The sequence below is a fragment of the Patagioenas fasciata genome, chromosome 8, assembly GCF_037038585.1.
Source record: "Patagioenas fasciata isolate bPatFas1 chromosome 8, bPatFas1.hap1, whole genome shotgun sequence".
NCBI lineage: Eukaryota > Metazoa > Chordata > Aves > Columbiformes > Columbidae > Patagioenas > Patagioenas fasciata.
In genome coordinates this window covers 6,656,525-6,684,251 of record NC_092527.1, presented here as the reverse complement: position 1 = coordinate 6,684,251, position 27,727 = coordinate 6,656,525, and the positions used below count along the sequence as shown (strand labels likewise).

Here is a 27,727-nt window from a genome sequence, read left to right as displayed (position 1 = left end):
AGTTTATTATTTTTAGCCCTTCCATGTGCTTCCATGCATCGCTGGCGTTTTGACAGAGTGATCAAAACATTCCTCCCCATTTCATCTCACCACAAGATTTTTGTTGTCGTTGTTAAGCCCACGATTACCTTTTTTGGCAGAGATTTTGATACTTGCTCCAGTGCCCTTGTTGTTCGGTTTGTGCTGCTGTTTGGAGAAACTGAAAAGTGGCACTTTTCCACATTTCCACACACTTTTCATCCCATGGAAGGGACGACCTCCCTGTGCTGTGTCACGCAACCTCTTCATGACGTTGTTCTGGATTTATCTCGTGGGAAACCTCAGCCAGGCTGGAGGGACAGCAAAGCAGGATGCTTCAGGTTTGGAAGTGGCAGTGTTTCTTATGAGACAGGGAAAACCTGTTTGGCCTTTTGCTACTGCTTCAAATGATCAATGGCAAAATCTTTTCTGTCGCGACTGAGACGGACAAACGACATAGACCAAGTTCTTCCAGGATGAAAGGAGTAGATGCCATTTATTGCCACAAGTGCATTTTTATACAGTTTTACCAATTCATGTGTCTCTTCACTCTTGGTTACAAGTTACAGCACTAACATCTCACTGGCTATTTTTGCTGTCATCAATGTCACTCTTCTACTCCCTTCTCTCACGAGTCCATCCTTAACATCTCCAGATACTCCTTTACTCCCATCTTTCTCACGGGTAGGCCTTGATATCTTCAAGGCTAATTTCTGTTCCCATGGCCTCCGTCAGGGAATCCACGGACCCACCGTAGTCCCCTACACTTTTCCATTTGTGCGGAAGCTTTAAGCCGTTTGCATTTCATGTTTGGATAGATTTAAAACACATGATGTGGGGAATTTTGGGGTGTTCCCATGTATGAACATCAATTGAGTATTAGCAGCAAAAAATGTCCAGGACTCAGTTGTCCGACGGAGCAGGAAGGTCCTTGCTCACACCACATCCCAGGATAACATTTCGATACTGTTTGGTGGGTGTCCCTTCGGTTCAGGTATCACTCAGTGGTACCGCTCTTCTGAGTTCAGAAACCACAGTGGTTCCAGTTTTTCTACCTCTGCAGAAGCCCTTCTGTCCATGCAACCTGCCCTTCCTAAACCTCCCGTGCGTGCTCCCAGACGTGTTTTCCAACAGGAACATCACCGTTACCCACCACAGATGGGTCTGATCCCGCTGCCAGGAGCAGATCTCACCTGTGCCATGCACCCAGGGCATTTCCACCACGCAATGGTCTGTCTCCCAACAAGCTGCCAGTACCCAAATGCCATGTCCTACAGAGGTGTCAGTGTGTCCTGGAAAACATCTTCACGTGTGCAAGGACGGGTGCTGGAGGAACATGGGGTGTCTCAGTGCTGGGACTGCAGCAGGTTTTTGTTGTGCAGCTCTTCTGCTTGTTGGTCCCTTTGGCTTCATCATTGTCTTCCTCTTCCCCATTGAGGTTTTTGGTTTCACCTGTACCTTCCTGAGCTTAAGTGGTGTATTTAAAGCCGGCTTTAGCCATGTTTCCTTGTGTCGCTCAAGCTCAAGCTCAGGCAGCTCCTGTGAGCTGGCAGGAGGCATGTCCACAGCCAAGCTCTTGTGGAACCCAATGGGACAAGCTCTGCCAGCTCAGGGGTGGCAGGCTTGACTTAACCAGAAGATCTAGATGTTTCTGAAGTGAATGAAGGCAACTGCAGGAGTGGCAACTTGTCTGCCATGCTTTAGCTTTCCAAAGAAATACTCGGGGAGCTTTAACCCCACCTCAGTTCTTGGTGAAACACCTGAATCACTGCATTGTCCTCTGGAGGCAGAAGATGCTCCAGAAGGAAATAACTATGTTCCAGGTGTTGGGCAAGCAACCGGAGATCTCAAGAGAGATCTGGTGCTGCCACTTGGTGCTTCTGGGTCAGCCTGTGAGCCAGCCTGGTCATGGGGCTGTACCCAAGCATGGCCATCATGGCCAGGACTCCAGCCCTTCACCCAGCGGAGCCATCTGCTGCCGCTTGGAGCAGGCGTGGGAGTATTCAGACCAGGAAAGGTGGGGAAGAAAACCCACGTGGTACTGCCTGGATCACCCCTGGTGTGTCCTTGCCAAAGCCTGAGCGGCTTTTTGCTGACAGCTCTGTGCAGAAACATTATCTCCTGCCCTCAGAATCCTCGTGCGTCCGTGTAAAAAGGACTTTGGCCATTCTTCATTAAACAAACAACATTATCTAAGAGACCTCATAACTGCTTTTCCCTCCTGACATCCAGGATCGCAGGCTTTACTGAACCTCCCGGGTCTGTACAAGCAACATACCCATGTTGAGATGGTGGTTGTTCCAATTTTCTGCTGAGGAACTGCCCGTGACTTGGCAAACAGTCTTGAATCAAGGTTTCTGTCCAAGGGACAAGTGCCTGATCCCGCTGGAGAATTGCTCACCGCTTTGGCGGATTTGCAGCGGCTTCCCAGGAAAGCAAAGGTTTGCATCCCCAGACAATGCAGGATTGATGCAGCTGGCTTCAGTGGCTGCAGAAATCCAGCCAGACTCACTGGTTTTGTAGATGGTGGCACAAAATATCCCAGTGAGATAAAGAAAAGCCTGGGCAGTGCACAACTACTTTGTTTGTTTGTTTCTTATTAAGGGAACATCAAGATTCTTCATTACCCGTCCACCCTTTTGATACTCCAGAGCAGAAGCAAACAAAAACTCAGCCAGATTACACAGCACATCTGTCCTCTTCCCAATTCTTCATATGCAGTGACTGTATGCTGGTTCGTCTCTTCTGGACTCCTGTTTTTTTTAAAGAGTTTAATTAACAGAAAGGCAGCAGGATTGGTGTGAATCTCCAGAAGGACCTTTTGAAGACGTCCAAGAACCCCACGGCTTGTCCAGCAGGCGAAGGTGTGCGAGGCAGCTGCGTTTTACCAGCACAAAGCAGCGGGTGCACGTTGGCTTTGGGCCATTCGTGCTGACATGTCTCCGATCTGTCACTCAAAACCCGTTTGGGCACGGGAAAACGGGACGGTCGTGTTGCTGTCCTGGTGACAATGAGCCACACCAGAAAAGCAGAGATGCGCTAGAGGAGGATTTTGTACCTCTGCCTTGGTGGAGGCAGTTCACAGAATCACAGAATCCCAGAATGTCAGGGGTAGGAAGGGACCTGGAAAGCTCATCCAGTGCAATCCCCCCATGGAGCAGGAACACCCAGATGAGGTTCCACAGGAAGGTGTCCAGGCGGGTTTGAATGTCTGCAGAGAAGGAGACTCCACAACCTCCCTGGGCAGCCTGGGCCAGGCTCCCCCACCCTCACCATCAAGAAGTTTCTTCTCAAATTTAAGTGGAACCTCTTGTGTTCCAGTTTGTACCCATTACCCCTTGTCTTACCATTGGTTGTCACCCAGAAGAGCCTGGCTCCATCCTGCTGACACTCACCCTTTCTATATCTGTAACCATGAATGAGTCCCCCCTCAGTCTCCTCCAGCTCCAGAGCCCCAGCTCCCTCAGCCTTTCCTCACACGGGAGATGCTCCACTGCCTTCAGCATCTTGGTGGCTGCGCTGGACTCTCTCCAGCAGTTCCCTGTCCTTCTGGAGCTGAGGGGCCACAACTGGACACAATATTCCAGGTGTGGTCTCCCCAGGGCAGAGCAGAGGGGCAGGAGAACCTCTCTGACCTACTGACCACCCCCTTCTAACCCACCCCAGGTACCATTGGCCTTCCTGGCCACAAGGGCCCAGTGCTGGCTCATGGTCACCCTGCTGTCCCCCAGGACACCACTTAAATCATAATTTTAATTTACTGTTTTTAACAGGTGGAGCTGCTTCTTCTTGTTCAGCTTAGGTAGGACACGGCAAACACAGCCTGATTCCTGGTGGGGACAGCTTCCTCTCTGAGCCCCAGACAAGAGTGTGTATTAAAGCTGGAACAAATCACACCTTGAGACCACGTGAAGACCATGACAATGAGAGGGAGGAGGGAAAACACCTGGATTTTAGGCTTTTTGCCTTGCTTGGAGCAATATTGAAGCACCACTGGTGGAGTGTTACATCCTTCCCTTTGGAAAGCCTGTGAGATGATAAATTCAGGGTTAAAATGAGACTGAGAGAAAAGGAAGGAAAGCAAAGAGGAATAAGTACTCTGTTTATTTAGTGTCTTCTGTGACCTGCTTAAATTGGAGTTTTCTGTGGAAGGGGCACCTGGAAGGTGAGGGGTAGGTGGGAATTCCTTGGTGTGCACGTACCTTTCCTCCATGTCTCTGGTGATTTTCCCCAAGGGGTGATGGTTTTAAACTAAAGGAGGCAGATTCAGGCTGGACGTGAGGAAGAAATTGTTGTCCCTGAGGGTGGTGAGAGCCTGGCCCAGGTTGGCCAGAGAGGTGGTGGATGAACCATCCCTGGAGACATCCCAGGCCAGGCTGGACGGGGCTCTGAGCAACCTGAGCTGGTGAAGATGTCCCTGCTCTGGCAGGGGTGGCACTGGAGGAGCTGGGAAGGTCCCTTCCCACCCAAGCTTCAGTATTGCAGCAAGGAGATAACGTATCAGTAAATCCCGCTTCTCCCCACCAGCCAGTCCAAAAATTGCTGAGTTAAAAGGCGATACTGAACGTGACCTTGGAGCGGTGACTCAGGCTGCGTGAGCTCGGCGCGGGCTGGAGTGTTAACCCCTGGGTTAGTGTGCGTGGGAGACACGGCAACGAAAGAGGAAAACTGAACCTCCTGAGGCGTTTGGAAGCTGAGCGGGAAGGAAAATGTGCGAGGTGGTCCCAGCCTTAAATTCGCACTGAAATGCAGGGCTGCTTAAAATGTGCTTAAAATGCAATGCTGTATTGCAATTCTTTTTCTAGTAGAGTCTGGAAGCCCTGGGGACTGATCTTCCTTGAGGATTAGGAGTCCCGGCCAGACGGGAAGCAGCAGCAGCCCCACAGGCTGGTTGAGCTGTGATGAAGTGGAGGGAAAAAGTCCCACTCCCAAATTCCTCACGCACCGGAGCTGATCAGTGCAATCCTGCTTAGTTTAGAGAGGTAGGTGATATTTGAGACTTAAAATAAACACATTAGAAAAAACGAAACCAAACCAAAACACAAACTATCTCTTTGTGCAGTAAGAATTATTGATTGGTTTCTTCTTATCTTGCACAGCGTTTGACTCACAGGTCTATAACAGTGGTAATTTTCCAGCTGAACTTTCCGTCCTGGAACAGGTCTCAAGCTGGGAGACGTTCCCTTTAGACGCTGGGACACACCAGGGATTTCAGGTAGGTTTGTATGGGGTTTCGCTGGGGTTTCTTAGGACTAGCGTTTGCTTCTTTTAGTATTAGTTTGGCAGGTGAATCAGTTGGAGGAGTAAAACTCTAACTGTGTATTGTGGAGAGGTGTTTCAGGCTGGTGCTGTGATATCGATTATCCGGATGGGTTGCTGTGCCCTGTGACTGCCTTGAGGCGGGGGGAAAGGAGGAAGGAAACCTGCAGGATTAGATTTGTTGCCACTAAAATAATTTCCAGGTGAAACTCAGCAACGATCATGACTGCTGTATCTTACCATGGCAAAAGAAGCTGATAAGAAAAGTCACTTATAACAAGCCTGGGTGATCATTTAGCTCTTTAGTGATGTTGTTTCTCACTGCAACCTTTCCAAGACCATAAATTCTCCTTTCAGCAGTTATTTTTCCTAAATTGAGCTTTACTATGGTGGCAATATTGTTTTCTGATGTGCTCTGAGCATGCGAGCAGCAGACAAGATGCTGCGGCCTGAAGCTTCGCAGCTCCTCCAGCTGCTCAGTGAACGTAGATCTGGTGGAAGATTGTGAGTTGTTTGGTTTTTAAAGACTTCTTAAACAGAGCGAGCAAAGTGCCCTGGGAAACGTGGGATCGTTCATTTGGCCACTCACCCCATCCTGTCGAGCTGCATGACGGGGAGTGGTGATTGCTAGCAGAAGATATGTTTTTGCTGTCTTAAGCAGGTTGAGAAATAAGTCTCCACTTCCCATCTTCATGGCAGCCACTGCCAGCTCTGACACCAGGACGGGGGACACAAACCATCACCAGCTCTTTGAGGCTGCGATGCGTTGCAAAGGGTGGAATGTGCCCGATGTCGGGGTTCTCCCATCCGCCTTCACTATGGGCTCCTTTGTGCTTCCACAGTGTCCCTGCCATGTGTGGGAAGAGGTCCAAGTGCTACTACTCCCGCCTGGAGGTGATCCTCATCATCTGCCTGGTGCTCATGATAACCGTGACTGTGGTGCTCCTCGTCCTCCACTTTCTCATCACAAGCCACAGGAACAAGTCAAGCTCTTCCAGCACCACTGTCGCACCCTCCTCTAGTGTGTGTCCGCTGCGGTAATTAAATTAAAGGGCTGTGGGTAGAGGGTCGCTGGGCCACTGCTGAGCCTACATAACCAAGATGATCTGAGGCTGGAACAGCTCTGCTGGGAGGACAGGTTAACAGAGTTGGGGTGTCTATCCTGCAAAGAGAAGCTCCGAGGAGACCTTATTGTGTCCTTTCTGTATTTAAAAGGGGTCCATAGAGAAGATGGGGACAGACTTTTGAGCAGGGCCTGTTGTAACAGGACAAGGGGTGATGGTTTTAAACTAAAGGAGGGGAGATTCAGGCTGGACATGAGGAACAAATTGTTGGCCCTGAAGGTGGTGAGAGCCTGACCCAGGTTGGCCAGAGAGGTGGTGGATGAACCATCCCTGGAGACATCCCAGGCCAGGCTGGACGGGGCTCTGAGCAACCTGAGCTGGTGAAGATGTCCCTGCTCATGGCAGGGGTGGCACTGGGGAAACTGGGAAGGTCCCTTCAACACAAGCTGTTCTGTGATCTCCCCTGTGCGTGGTCCTCTCGCACAGCCACAGCACGATGCTCTTGCTGGTCCCTGCAGTAGGACCGTGGTGGTCAAATCCAACACCAGCATCTGTCGGAGTGTGGGTGCACAGCATTGTGACCAGTGGGTGGGCTGGCTGCAGGGATCCAGAAACCCTCCCTTCCCTCTCTCCTCTTCATAGAAGGGGTCGCGAGGGCCCCTCACTCCCAGCACTGCACCATGGGGCTGCACGGCTGTTGCAATCCCATCTCAGCCCATCGGCACCTCCAGCTTCATCACCAGCTGTGGAGCTGGTGAGTGTAGGGAGCTGCCCAAAGTTAATTCTTAATTCACTTCTAATGTAACCCATGCTTGTCCTCTAGAGAGATAAAATCTCACGGGGAAAGAAAACATTATGAAGCTTTTGGTATTCCCATGTGACAGGAGCCCCTTCCCAGAGCTTTGTGTCTCCCCTGCCCTACATGTCAGCAATGGGACCTTCCAATTTCTACATTTTGGTCTCAAATTGGATGTAGTTCACACTTTCTTCATGTTTTTAGGTTGTAGCATGTAAGAGTTCTGCACAAGCGATTCCTCTCCGTGTCATAGCTCTTGGAGGAGAAGGTGGAGGAACAGTAATTTTAATGGGTAGCCCTGTTCACTCATGCCATTTTAAATGAGAGCAATGCCCCCTGGTCAGCCTGTGGCCAGTGTCTTTCACTTCTCCTCTGCTTTAAGTGACAGCCTAGGAAAGGTCAGCCTCAAAGATCAAGTGTCCCCTGTCTCAAGTGGCAGCAGCTGGCTGGGGAAGACAGTGAGAACACAGAAATATTTTCCCACAGCGTTATCTCAGCCTCCAGTGATTTGTGGTTCTGGGATTTCCTGATATGTAGAGATATATGTTTTAAATGTAATAGCCCTTAGTGGCATTTTTTCCATGAGCTTATCCACGCATTTTGTCCATCCTGTAGAACGACTTCTGGACCTTCATGACAGCTGGGATGAGACATGATCTCCTTTGGGAGTCCTGTTCCTCACTGCTTGCCTGGAGGTCACTCCCCAGAGCTGCTTTTCCCTTCTTTGAGCTTCTGCTGGCTCTACCGTGATCCTCCGCTGGGACCAGGGCACCAGCGCTGGACATGGGATGTGTTGGAGGCACCAGGGCAACATACAGATACCCTCCTCTTTCTTCTCTATTCCTTTCCCGGTAGCTTCTGACACACTGTCACCTTTTTCTTATTGCTGCTGAGCTGAATTTTTGGTGTGAAAACAGCTCTTACAGCCTCACATCTCTTTCCTGCATGGTAGTGGTGGGCCTGGAGAACTTAATCAGTGAAGATGGGCTTGTTTCCCCCTCACTGTGAATCATGACACATTTTACACAGTCCAGTGACCCCATCTCATGAACTCCCTCCGTGGTTCTTCATGCCTGGTCCACACTTTACTGTCCCAAATGCTTCATCAGCATCATGTGCCCACTAATCTACTATTAATTCTTACTATAGGTTCCGGTAAAGCAACAGCAAACTACTTACTGGGCGTAGGTCGAGCTGACTGCACGGGACCTGTGGCAGAAATTCCTCTGGTAAGCTGGGAGAATTGAACACAGGGTTGGTAAAATACTGATTTTCGTCACCTCTGGGTATTTTTTTGCAGGACTTCTGGTTTAGCGGCTCTTCCTTGCCAAATGGTTGTCATCTTCAAAGATTATGTGAAATTTCTTCGAACCTTTGAGCAACCTGGTCTAGTGGAAGATGTCCCTACTCATGACAGGGGGTTGGAACTAGATGATCTTTAATGTCCCTTCCAACCCAAACCATTCTGATTCAATGATTCTTGCAATCACAGGGCAAGATAGTTGCAATTCTCAATGTTCAGATGTTGACAGAGTCCTCTGGCAAATTAACTTAGAAGAACACAGGCAAATGAACACGTTGCTCAATATTTTGCCTGTGTAGGCTTGATGGGGCTTTTCCCTTCCAGATGGGATATGCCAACCCAGAGCAGGTGGGTGGTGGACTTCTCACGCGCCTCTACAGTCGAGCCTTCATCGTGGCAGACCTTGATGACTCCAGACGAGTGGTGTTTGTCAGTGCCGACATAGGAATGGTGTCTCAGAGGGTGAGGCTGGAGGTACGTGCCTGGGAATGAATGAATGGCACCGTCTGGATTGTTGCTGGTATTAGCATGAAGGTTGTAGTCATTGCTAAATAATATCGAGCACGGCAGCGCATTGGCTGTTTGCTTTGGGATCTCCTTGAAACATGATCTTGGAGAGAAGTCGTGTCTCTGCTGAAGAAGAGCTTTTGATTCCTCAGCGAATGAGGCTGGACTTTGACTGTGCTTCTCTCAGTGGAAAAATTATCACTAATACATTCTAATCACAAATACATTATCATCGATTGGATGAGAGGAAATGGCCTCAAGTTGCGCCAGGGGAGGCTGAGGTTGGATCTGGGGAACAATTTCTTCTCCAAAGGGCTGTGGGGCATTGGAACAGGCTGCCCAGGGCAGTGCTGGAGTCACCATCCCTGGAGGGCTGGACAGACGGACATGAGGTTCTCAGGGACATGGGGCAGCGCCAGGAGTGGGTTATGATTGGACTTGATGATCTTGAGGGTCTTTTCCAACCAAAATGATTCTATGATTCTATCATAGGGCCTGTGCAATGCTGGGTCTCCAGCACCACAGAGGAGGGAGGTGCTGGAGAACTGGGCATGATCTGGTCATCAGTGCAGGTTGGCCATAGAGGTCTTCACTTACCAGACTTTGTTTTAAGGCTCTTGCCACGTCAACAGCTATAACCTACTTGTGACAGCAGTACAGAAGTATCAGGCAGAAAGAGAAGAGCAAGGAGGAAGATGAATTGTTGGGTTTTTTGCAAGGGCTGATAGAAATCTCCTTAGATTTGGGCATGAAAAAGGTTTTTTTGGGACCACCTACTTCCTCTTAGGTGCTCGAGAAACTGAAGAGCAAGTACGGTGAGCTGTACCGACAGGACAACGTCATCCTCAGCGGCACCCACACACACTCAGGGCCTGGTGGCTACTTCCAGTACACCCTCTTCTGGATCACCAGCAAAGGGCTAATCAGACCGTCCCTCAACGCTATCGTGAACGGCATCGTAAAGGTCGGTGTCATCCAGTCTGTTGACATGAGAGCTCATTGATGCAGAAAAGGTGGGAGGAGATATGTTTGGGACTACCGGAGCTCTTGCTGTGATGGTAATACCTCCAAATGTTGCAGTCTTAACACACATTTGGAGGTGGGGTTATGCTTACCATATCAAAAAACTGAAGCCGCGAAGTCTTTCTTGAGAAAGAAACAGTTGTGAGTGGTTTCCAAATATTATCATAATTTTCTAGATTTTTAGACTAGTTAAGAAAAATATATAAAAAATAAAAAAGCCTCCAGATTCCCAAGAAATGATTGAGACAGGCAGGGAGGGAAGAGAAAGATTTTCTGCATATGAAGATTTTCTCACATATGCCTTACATACATGGACTACAATTCCCTGCCTTCCTGCTTTTCAGAGCATTGATATAGCACATCAGAACATGACGAGAGGAAGGCTTTTCATAAACAGAGGCACTGTAGAAAATAGCCAGATGAACCGAAGCCCTTTCTCCTATCTTGAGAACCCAGCGTCTGAACGAAGCAGGTAAAAGCTCCTCAAGCGGGAAAGAAACAGAAGGCTGAAGTGGACCCTTTGGTTGGGACCATGACCCAGCCATCTTGGAGCTGGTGTTTCTGCTCATTCATGGGTGGCTGAAAACGTGGAGCCAAGACCATGGCAGAATGACACTGTTGCCATCCTGGATGCTTGGGTGGTTGCATCCCCAAAAATTAGTTGCAAGAGTGGGTTTGAAAGTTGTGGTTGCCCCCTCCAAGTGTGTGAGGTGTTGGTCAGGGATGTGGCCTTATGCTTTGTTAAAAAAGGGGGGGAAAAAAAAGACTTCACCATTTGAGTCAGATGGCAGTGCCATCGTTGATGCACAAATTTATATTTGGAGAGAGCTCCTCTCTCCATCCCCTGGAGAAGCAGCTCCTGGGGTCAGCAACAACCATAACTCTTCCCTTTTCTTTGCAGCTATTTTCAGATGCTACTCTAAGGTCTAACTGTGGTCTAGTAATATCTTTAATAACTTCTTCATTTCCCTGCTCAGCCTAGAGGAGATCTAAAATGTCTGAGCGATGCAGAACGTGACCATGGCTCTGGTGCTAATGGGATTTCCCCATTTTGTTTTCATCCAGGTATTCATCCAACACAGACAAAGAAATGGTGATGCTGAAGATGATAGATGAGGACGGACAGGAGCTAGGCCTTATCAGGTACTGACCATCAAAGTAATACATTTTTCTGCAAATCCTCACATTTCCTGGCATGACCCAAGAGCATCTGGGGAAGATGACCATAGCTGGTCTTCCCTTTAGGGGTGCAGAAAAACCCCCTTGTTGTGCCCCTCCAAGCAGATACCTGCCCTGGCATCTCCAGGACCCTTTGGGCTTCTTTTCTCTTCATTATTTTCTTCAGCACCCCACGTTTTGTGGGAAACATGCCATTCCCACAGGCAGCATTTATGACGCCCATCCTATCAACGGGTGTGCGGGGCAGCGTTCGGCCGTGCAAAGTTCAGAGCTCAAGGCCAGGCAAATGAAGTAACGTGCAGTAACAAAGCCATAATTGCATTTTCCCCAGTTAGCAGTCACAAGTGAGAGTCTGACTGCATTAGAAGGAAGAGGAGGGGTTTCCTTTTTGTAAGAATGAAAGTGTTCCAAAGTGGTTTGGTGTGGTTTTTAACCTTGTTCACTCCTTGTTTCTTTGAAGCAAGAAAAAAAATCCCTCCAAAATATAATTCTCTGGGTTCAGAAAAGAGTCTGTTTGAGTCTGAAATTCCAAATTCTTGTGTCTTCAAGACCTGGACCATCACAGCCATGAGCCCACCTGGTCAGGAAGGGAGAGGATGGGAATAGCTCTCCCCTTTTAAATCCGCCCCTAGGTACCAACAGTCTGCATTTGTATTCTCCTGAAGAGAATTACCATAGGTCAGTTGAAAATACAGAGGTTGAACAAGCGAATGACCAATATATAGATCGAACAATGCGTTTCCTATGTGTGTCTTCTGACTCCTCAGCTGGTTTGCTGTGCACCCGGTCAGCATGAACAACACAAACCGCCTGGTGAATAGCGACAACGTGGGCTACGCGTCTTATCTCTTCGAACAAGAGAAGAACAAGGGGATGCTGCCTGGAGAGGTGAGAGGGTTTTCGGACTGCTGAAAATAATGAGGATGGTTGGTGCTTTCTGTGGGCCAAAGCGGGTTCTTTCAAACAGTGAAATAGGACAGCAGGCTAAAAACAGACAAATGAGGACAAAGATGGACACTTTGATTCATTTACTTCCCCTAGAGAAATCGCAAGGTGCTCTCTTGGCTTCCCAAACTAGCGATCAGTGGCATTTATTGAGATTTTAGGAATAAACACACTTTATTTTGGTTCGACTATTGGAAATACTAGAAAGACGTGGGACACTCGATCCGAAGGAATCAATATATTGCATCTGTGGTGTGGGATCACATCTGTGGTCAGCCCCATTTCTTTCTTATGGCTTCCAGCCTGCTCTGTCTTCTGATTTTGATTTTTTCAGGAGATTTGCCACCCTAGAGTGCAAACACAGTTCCTTTAAAAAGCATTATTTCCCCTGAAATGTAAACGTGGATGTGAACACACCTCACAGATGCTTTGAGTCATGAGTTGAGTAAGAGGGTATCCTGTGTGTATCTCCACCTTCAAACAATTTCCCAGTTCCTATTCTAATACTCTGAGCACAGGAAGATGTGCAGTTCACACCAAAGACGGAAACTGAAGGAAGTCTTCCTAATTCCTGCTTGCAAATGTTTCTTTTTATAGTGGATTACCCAAAAGCTTTTCACAAGGCTTGAATCCAGTGCATAGTTACAGGTGCAGGTTGACATGCATGCAAAGCAAAGAAATATTTAGCTGTACGTTTTCCTGAGCTCATTGTATCTAGAAGTCTTACAAAAAATAGCTTAAGAGATGATAATATACCAAAATGTTGACGCATTCCACCTCTAAAAGAGGGGGGGAAAATGACAGTACCTATAAAAGCTGGATTCAGCTGACAGTGTGTGACCAGCCTTGCTTCTAATGAGTGCTGCTTGATGTTAGCTCATGCACTCAGATCAGTCATGGTGAAAAACTGGCAGGGAAAGAAAGAAAAATCCTGTGAAAGGTGCTGCAATGTTCCATTAACATCTGATCAGTAATGTGAGAAATGGGGCACATGGCGGGAGGAGCTGCTGCTCAGATGGAAGAGGTAGATGAAGAAACACTGTCTGGATACTGAAGCAGTGCGAAGGTCACCCTGAAATGGCATTTCCGTCACATGTTCTGCTCTCCCTCGCTTTTCCTGTCCCCAACCCTTGGGATGCTCTTAAACGCCCATCCCAGTCCTCCCAGTCACTTCAGAAACATCGACCAGCATCTCACACTCATCGCCTGGCTGCTTGGATTGCAGGGAAAGCCACAGGTGGTGGTAGCAATCACTGTGAGGCACTAACACTCACCGGACCACGTCTGGTTTTGGCAGGGCTCTTTTGTTGCCGCCTTTGCATCCTCCAACCTGGGAGATGTGTCGCCCAACACCAAAGGCCCGTTCTGCATCAACACGGGGGAGTCGTGCAATAACCCACAGAGCACCTGTCCTGTGGGGGGGGTGAGTATGTCTTGGAATCACAGATTCATTTTGATGGAAGAGACCCTCAAGCTCATCAAGTCCAACTGTTAACCCACCCCTGGCACTGCCCCATGTCCCTAAGAACCTCATCTCTGCCTGTCCAACCCTCCAGGGATGGTGACTCCAGCACTGCCCTGGGCAGCCTGTTCCAATGCCCCACAGCCCTTTGGAGAAGAAATTGTTCCCCAGATCCAACCTCAGCCTCCCCTGGTGCAACTTGAGGCCGTTTCCTCTGCTCCTGGCGCTTGTTCCTGGGGAGCAGAGCCCGACCCCCCTGGCTCCAAGCTCCTTTCAGGCAGTTCAGAGATCAGAAGGTCTCCCCTCAGCTCCTGTTCTCCAGCTGAACCCCCAGCTCCCTCAGCCGCTCCCATCACACTTGTGCTCCACCTCATTTTACTTCATACACATCAACTGTTGATAAGGAGAAAACTTGGGGTGGAGCAGCAAATACAGAGCCACGTGTTGGATCATTGTGCATGAAGACAATATAAAAAATCAAAATCACCTCTTTTAGGGCTATTCTGGATACCTCTTTCATGAACTTACTGTGTCTTCTCCTCATACACCCTATTTTCTGGTTATTCAGCCCAAACCTAAGTTTGCTGGGCTACAGAGGTTTAGTGTAGTAACTCAGTGTCAAAATTTTAAATGGCTGGCAAGAGGCAATTAGTTCCCACAGTACAACAATCACTTGGGAACCTTGAGGTGCCCTATGTTCTCCATATTAACTGGTCACTCCCATTTAAATGATTTCTTAACAGGCAACGATGTGCATGGCCATGGGTCCCGGTAATGACATGTTTGACAGTACAAGAATTATAGGGCAAAATATCTACTTAAAAGCAAGGGTAAGTGATTCTTCGTTTTTTTTTTTGGATGCTGTTATTACAGGAGTGCATGTTCATTTAAGCAACTGTCTTGCACCTGTTTTTCTGAATGTAGATATAGATTTAGATTACTCTGAAGTCCATGTCTATATGTTTAAGAAGAAGTGATTATTCAGAAAGCACACAATTTTATTTAGATACATCATTGTGGATGTTGCAATTTGAAAATGTTGGTTTGGGCTTTTAATGGTATATTGGTATCTAATGTGGATGTTGCCCCTTATAATCTTCCCCTCCCTCCCAAGGCCACATCTCAGAGGTGTCATGCCAGGAAAAATTCCTTGTGTGGGAGACTCCTAGAAGGTCTCAGAGACATCGCCACATACCATTTGTTGACCAGCTTTGGCATCACACTCCCAAACTAATGCAAATGGGACTTAAAATGTGCCAGCTTAAACATCCACAAAAGATACTCATGTTGCTTGACTTCACATTTGCTCAGTTGATATCCTCCATCCTATAGCCTCTCTGACAGCACCTGTGTCTTGGCTCAAAAGTCACCTGAATTTACCGGTTCCCCTTCTGCGACTTCATGGAACGTGAGAGTAGTCAGTACGAGGACATTTTTTGGCGCTGTTTCAGGAACAGCAGCTTGTAGGAGCTGGAAGACGTCCAGCGGAGGAGTTACACGCATAAGGCTTGATAGTGGCAGTTCCCTTTTCATCACTGTTTCGAATCCTTGCCCTGAACTCACTCCAGGCTTATGGTGACTTGCAAGTGAAAGATTGTCCCAGTCAGTGTCCCAGCGTCTGTATCAAATGGCGATGGAGAGCATTGCTGTTGTTTTTAATGCTGCAGACTCTTGGCCTTCAAAGGCCGTGTCCTCTGCTTCTTCCTACACTCTAACTTGTGGCCACACTTTCTATGTACCAATTTGAGGCATGTGTGCCACCGAGACATTTCCTGATGAGCTGAACAGCTTAGCTGTCAGCTCTATGGTAAATGCATGGTAAAGTCCATGTGTTTCGAAGAAATGAACGCACCAAAGAGCATTTTTCTCATAGGAAGCATTTCTTCTGGTTGGTCTAAGATGTGAGACACACCAAAAGGTTGCAACTAGGACAAAGAAGTTGCCATCCTTGTGGAACAGGCACGTGTTCCACAAGGTTGCAACTAGGACAAAGAAGTTGCCATCCTTGTGGAACAGGCACGTGTTCCAGCTGTGGAAAGAAAAGCATGTACAAAACTGCTGACCACAGCATGTTCTCCCTGTGTTAGAATCATAGAATCATTTAGGTTGGAAGAGACTCTCAAGATCGTTGAGTCCACCCCTAGCACTGCCCCATGTCCCTGAGAACCTCATGTCCGTCTGTCCAACCCTCCAGGGATGGTGACTCCAGCACTGCCCTGGGCAGCCTGTTCCAATGCCCCACAGCCCTTTGGGGAAGAAATTACTTGAGATAGGTAGAGCTTGCAGTACTTGGAGCATGAAGGATGTAGAAATGTATGACAGAAACAAAGGAGCTTGGGAAAGACATTCTTGCTTTAGCACTTGGAGGAAACTACTGGAAGGTGTCAACAGAATGAAGAAATTATTCATATAGCTGAATCTCAGAAGAGCTGGCTTCCTGATTTCTTCTTCTTCGAGGATTTCAACCTTGTGTGTCTGTCAGGAACTGTATGAAGAAGCTTCCCAAGAGATCACAGGACCCCTCAGCTCAGCTCACCAGTGGGTCAACATGAGTGATGTCTCGGTGGAGCTCAATGCCACACACACGGTAAGAGTGGGAGCTCCCGGGATGCAGGCACAAGGAAGGAGCAAATGTGTTTTCACAGCAGAACCTGGCATGTTGAGGGGAACTGGTTTTAAAATATCTTGGTTTTGTTTTTTTTTTTTTTCTCATTCTGATTAAGGTTAAAACATGTAAACCAGCCTTAGGATACAGCTTTGCTGCAGGGACCATTGATGGCGTGGGGGCTTTCAACTTCACACAAGGTAATTTAGGGAACAGATGTCAACAGAGTTTTGTGCAAATGGGAAGGAGATGGAGCACCCCCCAAACAGATCCAAACCCCCAGAATCATTTAAGAACATAAATGTCTGGTTGAACCACGATCTCCAAGGGTTGTTTTTTAGGAGTGAGGAGAAGAAAGAGCTAGCTTTGGGGCAACGTTTCTCCTTTGTTCTCATTAGTCAAAGACTGCCAAGACGTAGCTCAGCTGAGCTAAAGCCTGGCTTTTCAAACCACCCCAAAAATGGCAGATAGCCAAAAGCCACTGTGAAATGCCCTATCCCAGCCCAGCAGGGAGGGGGTAATAAATGAGTTTGCTCTCCGATAGCTGCTAGAGCAGCTGAAGGACAGCATTTAAAAGATGTTTCCCCCTCAAGGTTCAGTAGAAGGAGACCCGTTTTGGGATGGAATCCGGAACCAGCTGCTGGGAGAGCCATCCAACGAAACAAAAGCCTGCCACAAACCCAAGCCAATCCTCTTTAGCACCGGAGAGGTACGGATACACCGCTGTGTGCCTGGGAAGTGCAGAGATTGCTGATCTGGTCTAAGTTTTGGTAGGGCACTACAGAGACTGTCTGTGCAAGCCCACATGGTGAAGAGCAAGGAGGGAGAGATCTGCATGGGCTTGAAGACATGAAAACAGAAAGCAAGAATATGTGTTGTCGTTAGTTTTCATCAGAATGACAGAGGTAGAAATTTTCGTCTTGCAGAGCATTGTTTCCATGTGTCCCAGGGGGAGGGACCAGAGATACTGCTCTCATTAAGGTCAAGAAACCCAACTGAAGATCCACCCTGGCCCAGTTCTCAGCCTGTGAAACAACCCTGAGCAGGATGCACAGGGACATGCATGAGGCCAGGGAAAGCCAACGGTGCGTGGAGATCAGTGTTGCTTCCCCGCAGTCTCTGGCTTCAGGACATCCTCTCAGATCTTAATAGCTCTGGGTGGATTTTTCTTCCATCCTCCCATTGGTTTCTTGCCTTAATCCATGAGAGGACTGTTCTTTTTGTCTTGTGACAGCCTGGTCCATGCAAAGTGCGGTAACTCGTCATGGTGCCTTTTGGGAACTCTGAGGACTGTATGAACTCACCCATCTCCTCAGCGTTACCTTCATAGGTTTCTACTAGGTTTTGACTTCCCCTGGAAACGTCCTGTTGACTTCTCTGCTTTTCTGTCATGTTTATGCAAGTGTCCAATAGTTCCATGAGCTATAGCGTTGGCTGATGCCAGACTTACTCATCCATAGGTAGAATGACACCAGGCTTAGGCTGGCGTACCCTGAAGTGGATTCTCCAGCACATCCTTGCTCCCAGCAGGACCAACGCTGCAGCTACAGCAGGTTCCTCAGGGCCATGTCCAGAAGAGCCAGGGCAGTCAACAAGGATGGAGATGCCCCATTGCTTGGCCCCCCATCCCAGGGATGCCTCACTATCACAGGGAAGACCTATTCTTTATGCCTAGCCTCTGCAGAGCTGCTGCCCTGTTGGCCCCCCCCATCCTCAGGGATGTTCTGTTCTGGGCAGGACTTGGTGTTTGTTCTTACTGAACTTTCCAAAAATCCAATTTACAACTTTAAAATAAACTTGAGGGCCCATTTTCTGCCTGCTACACCTTTGGCGTTAAGGCAAATGCACTGTACTGGAGCAGGATTGTGCTCAAGGTCCTTCAGAGCACTTGTAGAGGATGCCATCTAGAAGAAACGAGTCATCGTTTTTCCTTTCATCTGTCTCTTCAAAAGCTTTCCTAGTGTCACTTTGTGTTCAATTAGCTCATCTCATCTCTCGTAAGTACAGATCCCAGCGCAGAGCCTCTTCCCACCCCATCTCCTCCATCCAGGATGGTGCTACTGAGAGTAAATTACACTTCATTCTTACTAGGTGCTACCCTGATCTTATTTACTCACTTAATTTCCCTGATTTATGACTGTAGGAATGAAAATGCTTCAGCTATCTTTTTTGCTGCTATCCCACAACAGTCATACTCCTTTTTTTTTCACATCAGATGACTCGGCCTCACCCGTGGCACCCTGATATTGTGGATGTTCAGATTGTTGCCATCGGATCCCTGGCAATCCTTGCTGTTCCCGGAGAGTTCACGTACGTATTTCCTTGGTTTTGTTCTATGTATTGCAGCCGTCAGCATTCCATTCACGCTACCTGTAGTACTTCTGCATGCACGTAGTAAGGAGACATGGGCTCAAAATTGTCCCAAATATATGACAGCTGTGCAGGCACTACACATATACGTCCTCTGCATTTACTTTCTTGTATACGGTCTTCTCTGCTTACCTGCGGTTTTCCATTCTGTAAGTCAGCCATGGGAATGAATGAGATGCAAACAATCATCCCAAATAACTTCAACTGTTCCTTGCAAAATGCAGTTTCGATGAAAAGAAAGGAACTTGTTATCTTTGATTTTTTTGTTCTTTTTCATGCCACAAACACCATCATGGCAAATTGCACTGACTGTTAATGGTGAAAATCTGAATAGGATAATGATTTATTTCTAGCAACCTTTTTTCTACCCACCCTGGGGTGCCTCCAGCCTCACTCTGGTTGTGATGATGTCTGTAAAATGCTTTGAGGTGTTTTGGTTGAGCTCATGGCAGAGAAGCCCTCGGGGTTGCTGAGCAGCGCTGCAAGTGCCATACGAATTTCTGGTGGCGTCTTGCGTGTCCAACCAGCAATTTCTGCTCTAGCTCCCTGCATTTCTGGAGGTTGATGTTCTTCCCTTAACACCCCCAGGACCATGTCTGGACGCAGGCTCCGGGAAGCTGTCAAAAGAGTAAGTTGATGAGAAAGACATCTCTTGAGAGAGCAGTGTATGTGAAGCTTCACGTTTTTTGATCCTTCTGGTTTTGGTCCTTGTCTCCTCCCTGCTGGGGTCATGGACCTCGCATCTCACAGAGTTTTCCTTCTCTTAAATGCTTCATACACAGTTTGCATGCGCTCACTGACATGCCGGAGAAATGAATATCCTCCCCAAAAGAAGCAAACCCAAGGGGTTTCAATGTATTAAGCCAACACAAGTTAATTCAACTGGGATCCAGGCAAAACAGATGCTGGCAGGAGTTTTGTCTCTGGGATGGAGAGGCTTAGCTCCTTAATTGCTACCAGAATTTTGCAACGCAAGAACAATTGGAAAAAAAGTGGAAAATGTATGTTTTCAGTTTTCCTGATTGATACATCCTATTCTCAGCTGCTGTCTGAGTCCCATCTTAATCTCAGCTGCTGTCTCATAACTCACTGAGGCTGTCTCATGGAGTTATATCATCATTTTTTTTTAGGAGAACAGAGGCCTCAGCTTCAAAAAAAAAAACCCACCCTAATTTATTAGGGGTGAATTTATTGGAGTATGAGGTAATTTATCCTCTTTTTCCTGTGGGAAGTGAATATGAGGCATTAATATAGACAAATTACACTTGTAGTGTTGAGTTCTTGAACTTCCAGCCCCCTCCCCGCTGCAACTTTGTATTCTGTTCTGGTGAATACTACTACTACTACTACTACTGCTAATAATAATACTACACATTAAGCAGTTGTTACAAGGTGAATGACCTATTTCCTCTTTTAGGAGTTTGATTCTCATGGTACATCACAAATGGATGTCGTAATCGCAGGTCTGTGCAACGTCTACACTCATTACATTGCCACCTATGAAGAATACCAGGTAAATAATTACAGTTGTGGATTGGGCGTGTTTAACTGAATTCAGATTTTTGCCATATGGGATGATAACTCCTGTGAAATTATGCACATTTAGAGCACTTTTCCTTTGCCACGAAAAGCTGAAGGATCTATGGTAGAAATCATGAGACCTCCTTGTTTATTCTGGCCTAAATGACATGGTCCAAGGGCCAATGTGGTTTCTTGACCATAGCTAGGGAGTGCATATGGATGCTTTAATTTGAAAATGATCAGACACACTGCAGGGAGCTCCTATGAGTTCAGGTCTGGTTTAGTAACCTCCTGATAATTTCGATGAATGAGAAATTATCTTCATAAAGTGGCAAAATTTCCAGAAGAGGGATTTGGAGTGGTAGAGTTGTAAGGTGAACATGAACTTAAGTGCTATGTTGCTGGGGAAGAGACTACAATATAGCTTGCAAGGCTCAGTTTTAGGATCTTCCCAAGATGTGGTAGATCATATGCTTTGAGGAAGGTATGGACCATTGGGTGGACTCGAAGGGTTCAGAAACCCTAAACCGGGAGGGAAGATTGGAAGAACTGAGGTTATTCAAAAGAAGTTGGAGAGGAGAAGACCTGCATCATAAGCCTTGAAAAGAGTGAAAGAGCTGTGACAATTGGAGGAGTGACAACCGGTACTCTTTGTTTGCAATGGACTGGAGAAGGAAGAGTAACCTGAAACTGCAGCAGAAATACTTAAGTGAGCTGTTCGGTTGTCTTCCTTGCAGTAAGGGATTAAATAAACCCCCGCGGGTACAGCGCTGATCTTGTCTTGGTCCTTCAAACCTTCCTTTTCCAAATTTGCCCTTTGCTAGGCTCAACGATACGAGGCTGCCTCGACTATTTATGGGCCACACACCCTTTCTGCTTATATTCAACTGTACAGAGGACTCGCAAGAGCTATTGCTACGGTAATCAACATTTTTTATATTCCACGTGATACTAGAAACATTTAAACCCTGTAAATGGTGATGGCTATATTTGTTCATCGGTGAGGTTGCATGATTGCTACCCTCATAAGAAACCTCTTTGAAACATTCTCCTGTGGTATGAAAATAATTCCTGTAGTGGGGGTCTCATAGCACTTGGGAAATTCTGCGGGATTTGGGTTCAAAGTTTAGAAAATAGATGCATGTTCATTTCCATTATCACTCTTGTTCTTAAAATCTATGCAAATACATATATATAAAATGTACATCATTGGTATAATTCATCATGGAGATACGTGTTATCTGTATGTGTGTATAAATGAGCACATCTTCCCTCCCCCCAGAATACAGTTCAGGATTTGCCAAGTGGTCCAGAGCCGCCAGTTTTCAACATCAGTAACTTGACCTTGGTGCCTTCTCTCATCGCCGATCGCGCACCGGCAAATAAAACGTTTGGGGATGTGCTGCAAGAAGTGAGACAACAGTATCGAGTGGTGAGAGCTTCCAGGATTTGGTAAACGTCATTGGGAATTTGTCTTTAAATTCTTATTCCTATTGAGAAAAAGGTCTTTGTTTTCTAAAGGGTCACGGTGCTCTTCTTCCCCTTGTCATGGACAGAGTGTTCTCGTGCCAATGTCATTGTGCTGAGTGAAATTAAAGTGAATGAATGAAGGGGAAGATAAAAGCCCTTGATAGTCAACATGTAGATTTCCTCTTCTGCTTCAACATAAAATAACAGCTGATTATTTAATAGGCAAATATCATACAGTGATTTCTTTACAAGTCGCATTTGATGCCTCTGGTGTGGAATGTAAATGAAATACAAATGTCAGAAATGGTTCAGTTTTCATACTCAAAATTTAAATAAGGTGTTCAGAGCAAGGAGTTTAATCTCATTGCTGTTTCGAGCACTAAGGTAGGAAGAACACACAGATGCATTCTTAAAAATTCCGCCTGTTTCTCTCCTTCCTCTACACAGAAATCTTACTTGTTAGGCACAGAATATCAGTTCACAGTTCAATTGCTTACTGCTATTGCAACAAGCAAAATTATAAATAATTAAACACAACAACAACAAAAATCCAAACCAAAACCCACAAAACCTCAACCAAATAAAAATCTCACACAGCATCTTCATGTTTTCAATGTGCTCAGTCTTTAACACAAATCTAAATTCCCCCCACAGACAGAAGTTGCTGAAGTAACTTTCGTAGGTGCGAACCCCAGGAACTCTGCTGAGAACGCGGTAAATATGACACAACAATGCTGGAATTTGGGATCTTCGGGATTAGTGAATATTTAGTTACTGCCTCTGTCTGATGCATTTTAATCTTCGACAGTCAGGTTTCAGAAGGAGCAAGATCCTGTGCTCCCAGCGCTTTTTTTCCTTTGGCAGGGATTCAGAAGAAGATAGTCTGTCTCGTTAATATGTGCTTTGGAAATTCAGACCACTAGAGCGCTTCTGGGGCAAAGTCCTTATTTTGGTCAGATGAGGACCATTTGTGATCTCTTCATATGATGATCTCTTCATATCACTCATTTTGTGTGTTAGGCCAGATACTCTTTCTTAGTTGGTATCTAATGCCATCCAGACACAGCAAGCGTGGTCTCTAGTCTCCATCCTATCAGCCTGTTGCATTATTTCAAGAAAACAAAGAAAATTAGAAAAACTAGTTAATTCATCAAAAATTTTTTTACCCTGAGGGTGATGAGAGCCTGGCCCAGGTTGGCCAGAGAGGTGGTGGATGAACCATCCCTGGAGACATCCCAGGCCAGGCTGGACGGGGCTCTGAGCAACCTGAGCTGGTGAAGATGTCCCTGCTCATGGCAGGGGGGGCACTGAGAAGGTCCGTTCCAACCCAAACTATTCTATGATTCTATGATCCCATCATATATCTTGCAAAGACATTGATAGCAAACACCTCACCTGTCCATTCTCTTTTTAATGATCATGTTCTTTGCTCACTCTCTGCATCACTTATTAGCTTAAGTTTTTGCTTTTGCAGTGAAATATAAGAATTTTTACTAGTAATTACAATGTTTGCCAGTAAAGCACACAGAAGCATAGTGATACAGGAAAGTAGGGACATGTCTGTCCCTTCAGCGTCTGGCTCACTCTGTTATTTTTATTCCAGACTGAACACAACTTCCTGACGGTGGAGAGATACACCAATGCTTCGGAGAGCTGGCAGGTGGTACAGAACGATGCCTCCTGGGACACCAGGTGAGTACCCTGACCAGATTTCACTGTTCTATAGACTCCATAGAGTAATTTGAATTTACCCTAAAGGGCTTCATTTCAGAGCTCCCATCCACAAGTTGATCTTGTCCCTGTAGATGATGCTCTCTGGGGACTGACTGGTCAATATTTTGGTGGTTAACGTGTCCAGAACAAAACACTCCAACTTCCCCTTGGGTGTAACTTCTGCAATGAAGACTTATGAGTTTGGGAAAGGTGGAAAGAAGAGCAAAAATTACAGAAAGATCATTGTCCATTTGTTCGTAGCCTATGTCCATCCATCTGCTGCATTGTGTTGGTGAATCATAGAAAACCTAAGAGGTTCAGAGCGGTAGGGTTTTCATAAGGAAAAGCTGACCAGATTTGCTCTGCATCATAAAGTAGAAACAGTCAGTGATTTTTAAGTTGTTTGTAAAAAAGCAAAGTTCAGGTGAGAGATGTCAGTCTTAAGTAAAAATATTCACTAAGCAGCAAAGCTGGTGTCACCTTTCAGAGCTACACCAGAAGTCAGCACATGAAACAGGAATACCAAAGGCATCTTTTGTCAAACCATCTGTTTTCAAGTTAATCCTCGGAATAAAATGAGACATTTTTCCACCTGCCTTCATGAGCTACCTGTGAGAAACGGGAACCCAAAGGATGTCTGTCTTAGGATCTTCTGACCTTGCAGTGCAAACACATAGTGCCCGAGGTCAGAGAGGCAACCTTCCCCAAAGCTTGGCTTCATCAGGAAAGTCTTCCATTCCCTGCCTGAATGAGGCAAACCCTGGCATTTTATCACCCTTAAATGTAGCCCTTTTTTCCCTCCTCTTCTAAACCCTTCAAATTTCTCAAAATCTTGGCCAGAAAACATAAAATGTCACTCAAGAAAATCAAGAACATATGAAAGTGTAAAACTTGAAGAATGTGCTGCCATGCTACTGAAAAATGGGAATATAGGTGTTTTCCTTCCTGAGAAAGGACAGGCTTTGGATCCTGAATGATGCTTAAACTCTTCTGCTGGTAAGGATGAGGAGTTGGTTGGCCTTTTCCCACCTAAAGGATTGGCCAGAAGGCAAATCAACACAGACAGAAATGTACCAAACACCACAAGAAAGGGGAAATGCTTCAGTTAAGATGGAAAAAGAACCACTTTCTACAATGTCAGTGTGTTCACCTTGAAATTTCAATAATGAAGGTGATGGGGACTGGGAGCAACAAACGTGAATATTTTATATATATATATTATGGTATAGTATAGTATAGTATATTCTTATTTATATTATATTACATTACATTACATTTTAAATAATATATGATATATCGTCTATATTATATGTATTATAATATTATTATATAATAACAACATATATATTATAATATATTATATAATAATATATTATATACCATACAATTATACTATTATATTATTATATTATTAATAATATGTTATATACAATATATTATTATACATCATATGTATTATATACATATATATAATATATATCAATATATCTAATATATACCTATAAATGAGCTGTTACCTATAAATACCTATTTACTAGATATTAGTGGAGTCAGACTGTGGTTTTTAGCAGAGGAAAAACTACTGTTTGATACCACTGAATGTGCTGATATTGCAATAGGAGAGCAGCACAAGGGAACACACTATTTGTCAGCTTAGTGTTGCAAAGTGTTAAATACCTTGTAGCTGCATTTGTAAAACACGTATTTTTCAGAGATCAAGAGTTATGAATGTTTACCTAGATGAGGAGCAGCTTTTGGGGAATGAGCTATTATCTGTCCTCTGTCCTGCCATTGCAGCAGGGACAAACTCAGTGCAGACTTGCCCTTTCACTCAGTGCCGTGTTGGCAGTAGAGAAGTGTTTGGCCCCATCTAGCTGTGCTGTGGGGGCAGTAATTAATTGCTTTTGGGGATGGTTTAGGAGGAGGTGCTGAGCTACAGGCAGGAATTTGCCTGGCACTGCCTTTAGCAAACAGCCAACAGAGGTAAATCCAGAGGTATATTTAGCTCATGGCTAACTCCCCATGAGCTCATCTTGTGAGAAGCCTCTTCCCAGGTGGGATGTGAGCTACGTTTGAGTTCCCAAATCCCAGGGCGGTGATCATGGTTCACCAAGCCTGGACGACACGGTGGGGAGGAGGCTGGGTGGTGGCACAGATCTATCACAGCAGCATTTTTAGGTCACAGCATTACAGCCAAACTCAGGCTGCAGGTCACTGGTCCAACCCAGCTCCTGAAAGAGCCAACGTCACAGCTATAGCAGGTTGCTTGGGGACACGTCCAGGCAAGCCAGCGTGGTGCCCAAGAATGGAGATCTCCCACCACTTTGGGCCTTGTGTTGTCACCTCGCTGTCATCTCCCAAGACAGCGTTGTCTTTGTCCCAAGACAAGTCAGTACAAGGCACAGCCAAAACCTTGGACAAGAACAAGCAGACAGATACATGGGCCCTGTGTCAGCCTGTGATCTCTCTTTAACCGACCAAATTTCCCCCATCATTCACTGTTTTTTGCCAATCATGTCTGTAAATATTTATTTCAATCTTCTCCGTAGGACTGGTGTGGGGAAGCTTATTATCATCACCAGTAAATCAACTTACTTTGTTCATCTTCCCTTAGTTAAAGCCTTGAAATGGGAGTGCGATCTCAATAGTCCTTGATAACTCCCATGCCTGGCCCAGATACAATTGGGGAGATATTCAGCAGTGCCCCTCATTGGCAGGATCAGAAGAAGAGCAGACTAATTTTCTTCATTTCCCCAAGAATGCTCTGTCATGAACAGCTGAAAAATCCCTCAGCCCAGATGATGTGTGCCTGGCTGTAGAGTTTTAAGGTTGAGCAGAAGAGGCTTTGTGCAAGGAGTCTCAAAAAAAAATATGGGAGTTTGATGTAGAAATAGTTGCCAGGTGCCCTGGGCTTGATCGTGATACACTTTATTTGTGACCTTCAATACTCATCCTCCTGGTTCGGAATTCACCCTGCACAGGCAAGGCTATGCTGATGGATATCGCTCAGAGGTAATGTTGTGTGGTGTTATGATATGGAGCTGGGAATGCAATAACATGTTTGTAGAAATATTCTTCATCTGCAAAAAGGACAACTGACTCATTTTTCTGTGTTTCCAGATAGTTTTTGGCCCTGCTGGGTTTTTGGTTGGCTTGTTGGATAGCTTAAATATATGAGGAAAGGTTAAAAGAAGCTCTTAAAATATACTTAACTGGAGCGCATTCCACTTACTGAGCTCTTGGGATATTAAAACAAATGACAAGTGGATTTTCTTGCTGACTGCAGTTTTTGGGTTGTCTGCTAGGTTTTACTGGACCAAGGGATTACTTGGTCAAAGCAACGTGACCGTTGAGTGGCATATCCCTCGTGGCACAGAGCCGGGCATCTACAGAATTCGCTACTTCGGGCACTACAGGCAAAAACTGTCTCTCAGTCCTGCTGTCTCTATTGCATTTGAAGGCACATCTTCAGCGTTTGAAATCGTAGCTCTGTAGGTGATCTGTTCATTAAAGGGATTGTTTCTTTTGAGCAGTAGATTTGACACCTGTGATGTTCATAATACATACTTAGGAGGTTTGTTTTGGCAAACGTTACTCTGTACGTCATTGCTGCTGGTCAACTTCTGCTTTGCAAAGCTTGACTTCCCGCAAAGTTTTGGCTTTTACCTGCAATTCAGTCTCACTAGTCCAATGTATTCCCATTCAAGCAGTTCCCGTCCTGGACTGATCTTGTTGCAGTTGATTCTTATTGTAATAAAAGATGTAACTGTTTTTCTTTAGTCAACGAGGAAGTTCCTTTTGATTGGGAATGAGCTCTCTTGGGGAGAATTAGTGCATATTGGGAGCTAATCCAGACCATAAAATAGTTCATAATATTGAGCCCAGTCCACAAAACTGGAAAGACCTGCTGAATTCACAAGACATCAGGAGAGAAGACTCCTCAATAGTGCTTGAAGGGCAAAGTTGACCTCTTAGGATGGTAAAGGGATAAATAGGATAGATGCTCACCGGTAAGTTTTGAATATAGTTTCATTTAATTGCCCTGGTTTTGATGATTCATTCTCTGAGTTAAAAGCCACCACAGACTATGGGTGGTGGTGGGGCAAACGTCATATGAAGCAAATTGTGCATAATTCTCCATAAATCAGTGGTCTCAGTTTCACAGGTGCCTGATGAGAGGGGCTGTATAGGGTCCTGCCTCAGACGTCTCAGGTAAGGAAAGGAAGGTCAGTCACATGCAAGGCAAAATATTGAAGCAGTTGCGAGTTTTTCCCTGCTAGAATGTGTTATTCTCTTCCACAAATGTCACTTTTGAACTGAACAGTGTGCTGGGTGGGCTCAGTGCTGCCCACCACACGTGGGTTTGTGTAGTCTCAAGGGGATGTTGAGCAAATTTTTGGAATAGAAGCCCTCTGAAAGCTCTTAATTAATTGCAAGTGGCCCAAGAAACTACAGACGGGCTGGAGGGTCCCAAGTCTCTGCAAGGACTACA

The 27,727-nt window shown here is 46.0% G+C and overlaps 1 protein-coding gene across 2 annotated transcripts; it reads left to right on the top strand.

Annotated features, from left to right (window-relative positions):
* Positions 1–4,779: 4,779 nt before the first annotated feature.
* LOC136104610 (putative neutral ceramidase C) lies at positions 4,780–27,006 on the top strand. 2 transcript variants are annotated; one of them, XM_071811542.1, is made up of 22 exons: positions 4,780–5,000; positions 5,180–5,233; positions 6,120–6,298; positions 8,287–8,366; positions 8,765–8,914; positions 9,735–9,911; positions 10,315–10,442; positions 11,036–11,113; positions 11,917–12,037; positions 13,392–13,517; positions 14,300–14,386; positions 16,039–16,143; positions 16,280–16,361; positions 16,755–16,870; positions 18,377–18,471; positions 19,120–19,159; positions 19,949–20,044; positions 20,877–20,972; positions 21,335–21,484; positions 22,177–22,236; positions 23,126–23,214; positions 26,541–27,006. In XM_071811542.1, exons 3-22 carry the CDS (start codon positions 6,130–6,132, stop codon positions 26,728–26,730), a joined length of 2,235 nt encoding a protein of 744 aa, XP_071667643.1. In that variant the 5' UTR covers positions 4,780–5,000; positions 5,180–5,233; positions 6,120–6,129; the 3' UTR covers positions 26,731–27,006. The 2 variants fall into 2 exon arrangements, with proteins under 2 accessions (XP_071667643.1, XP_071667642.1); XM_071811541.1 differs by having other exon boundaries at positions 5,118–5,233.
* Positions 27,007–27,727: the final 721 nt, after the last annotated feature.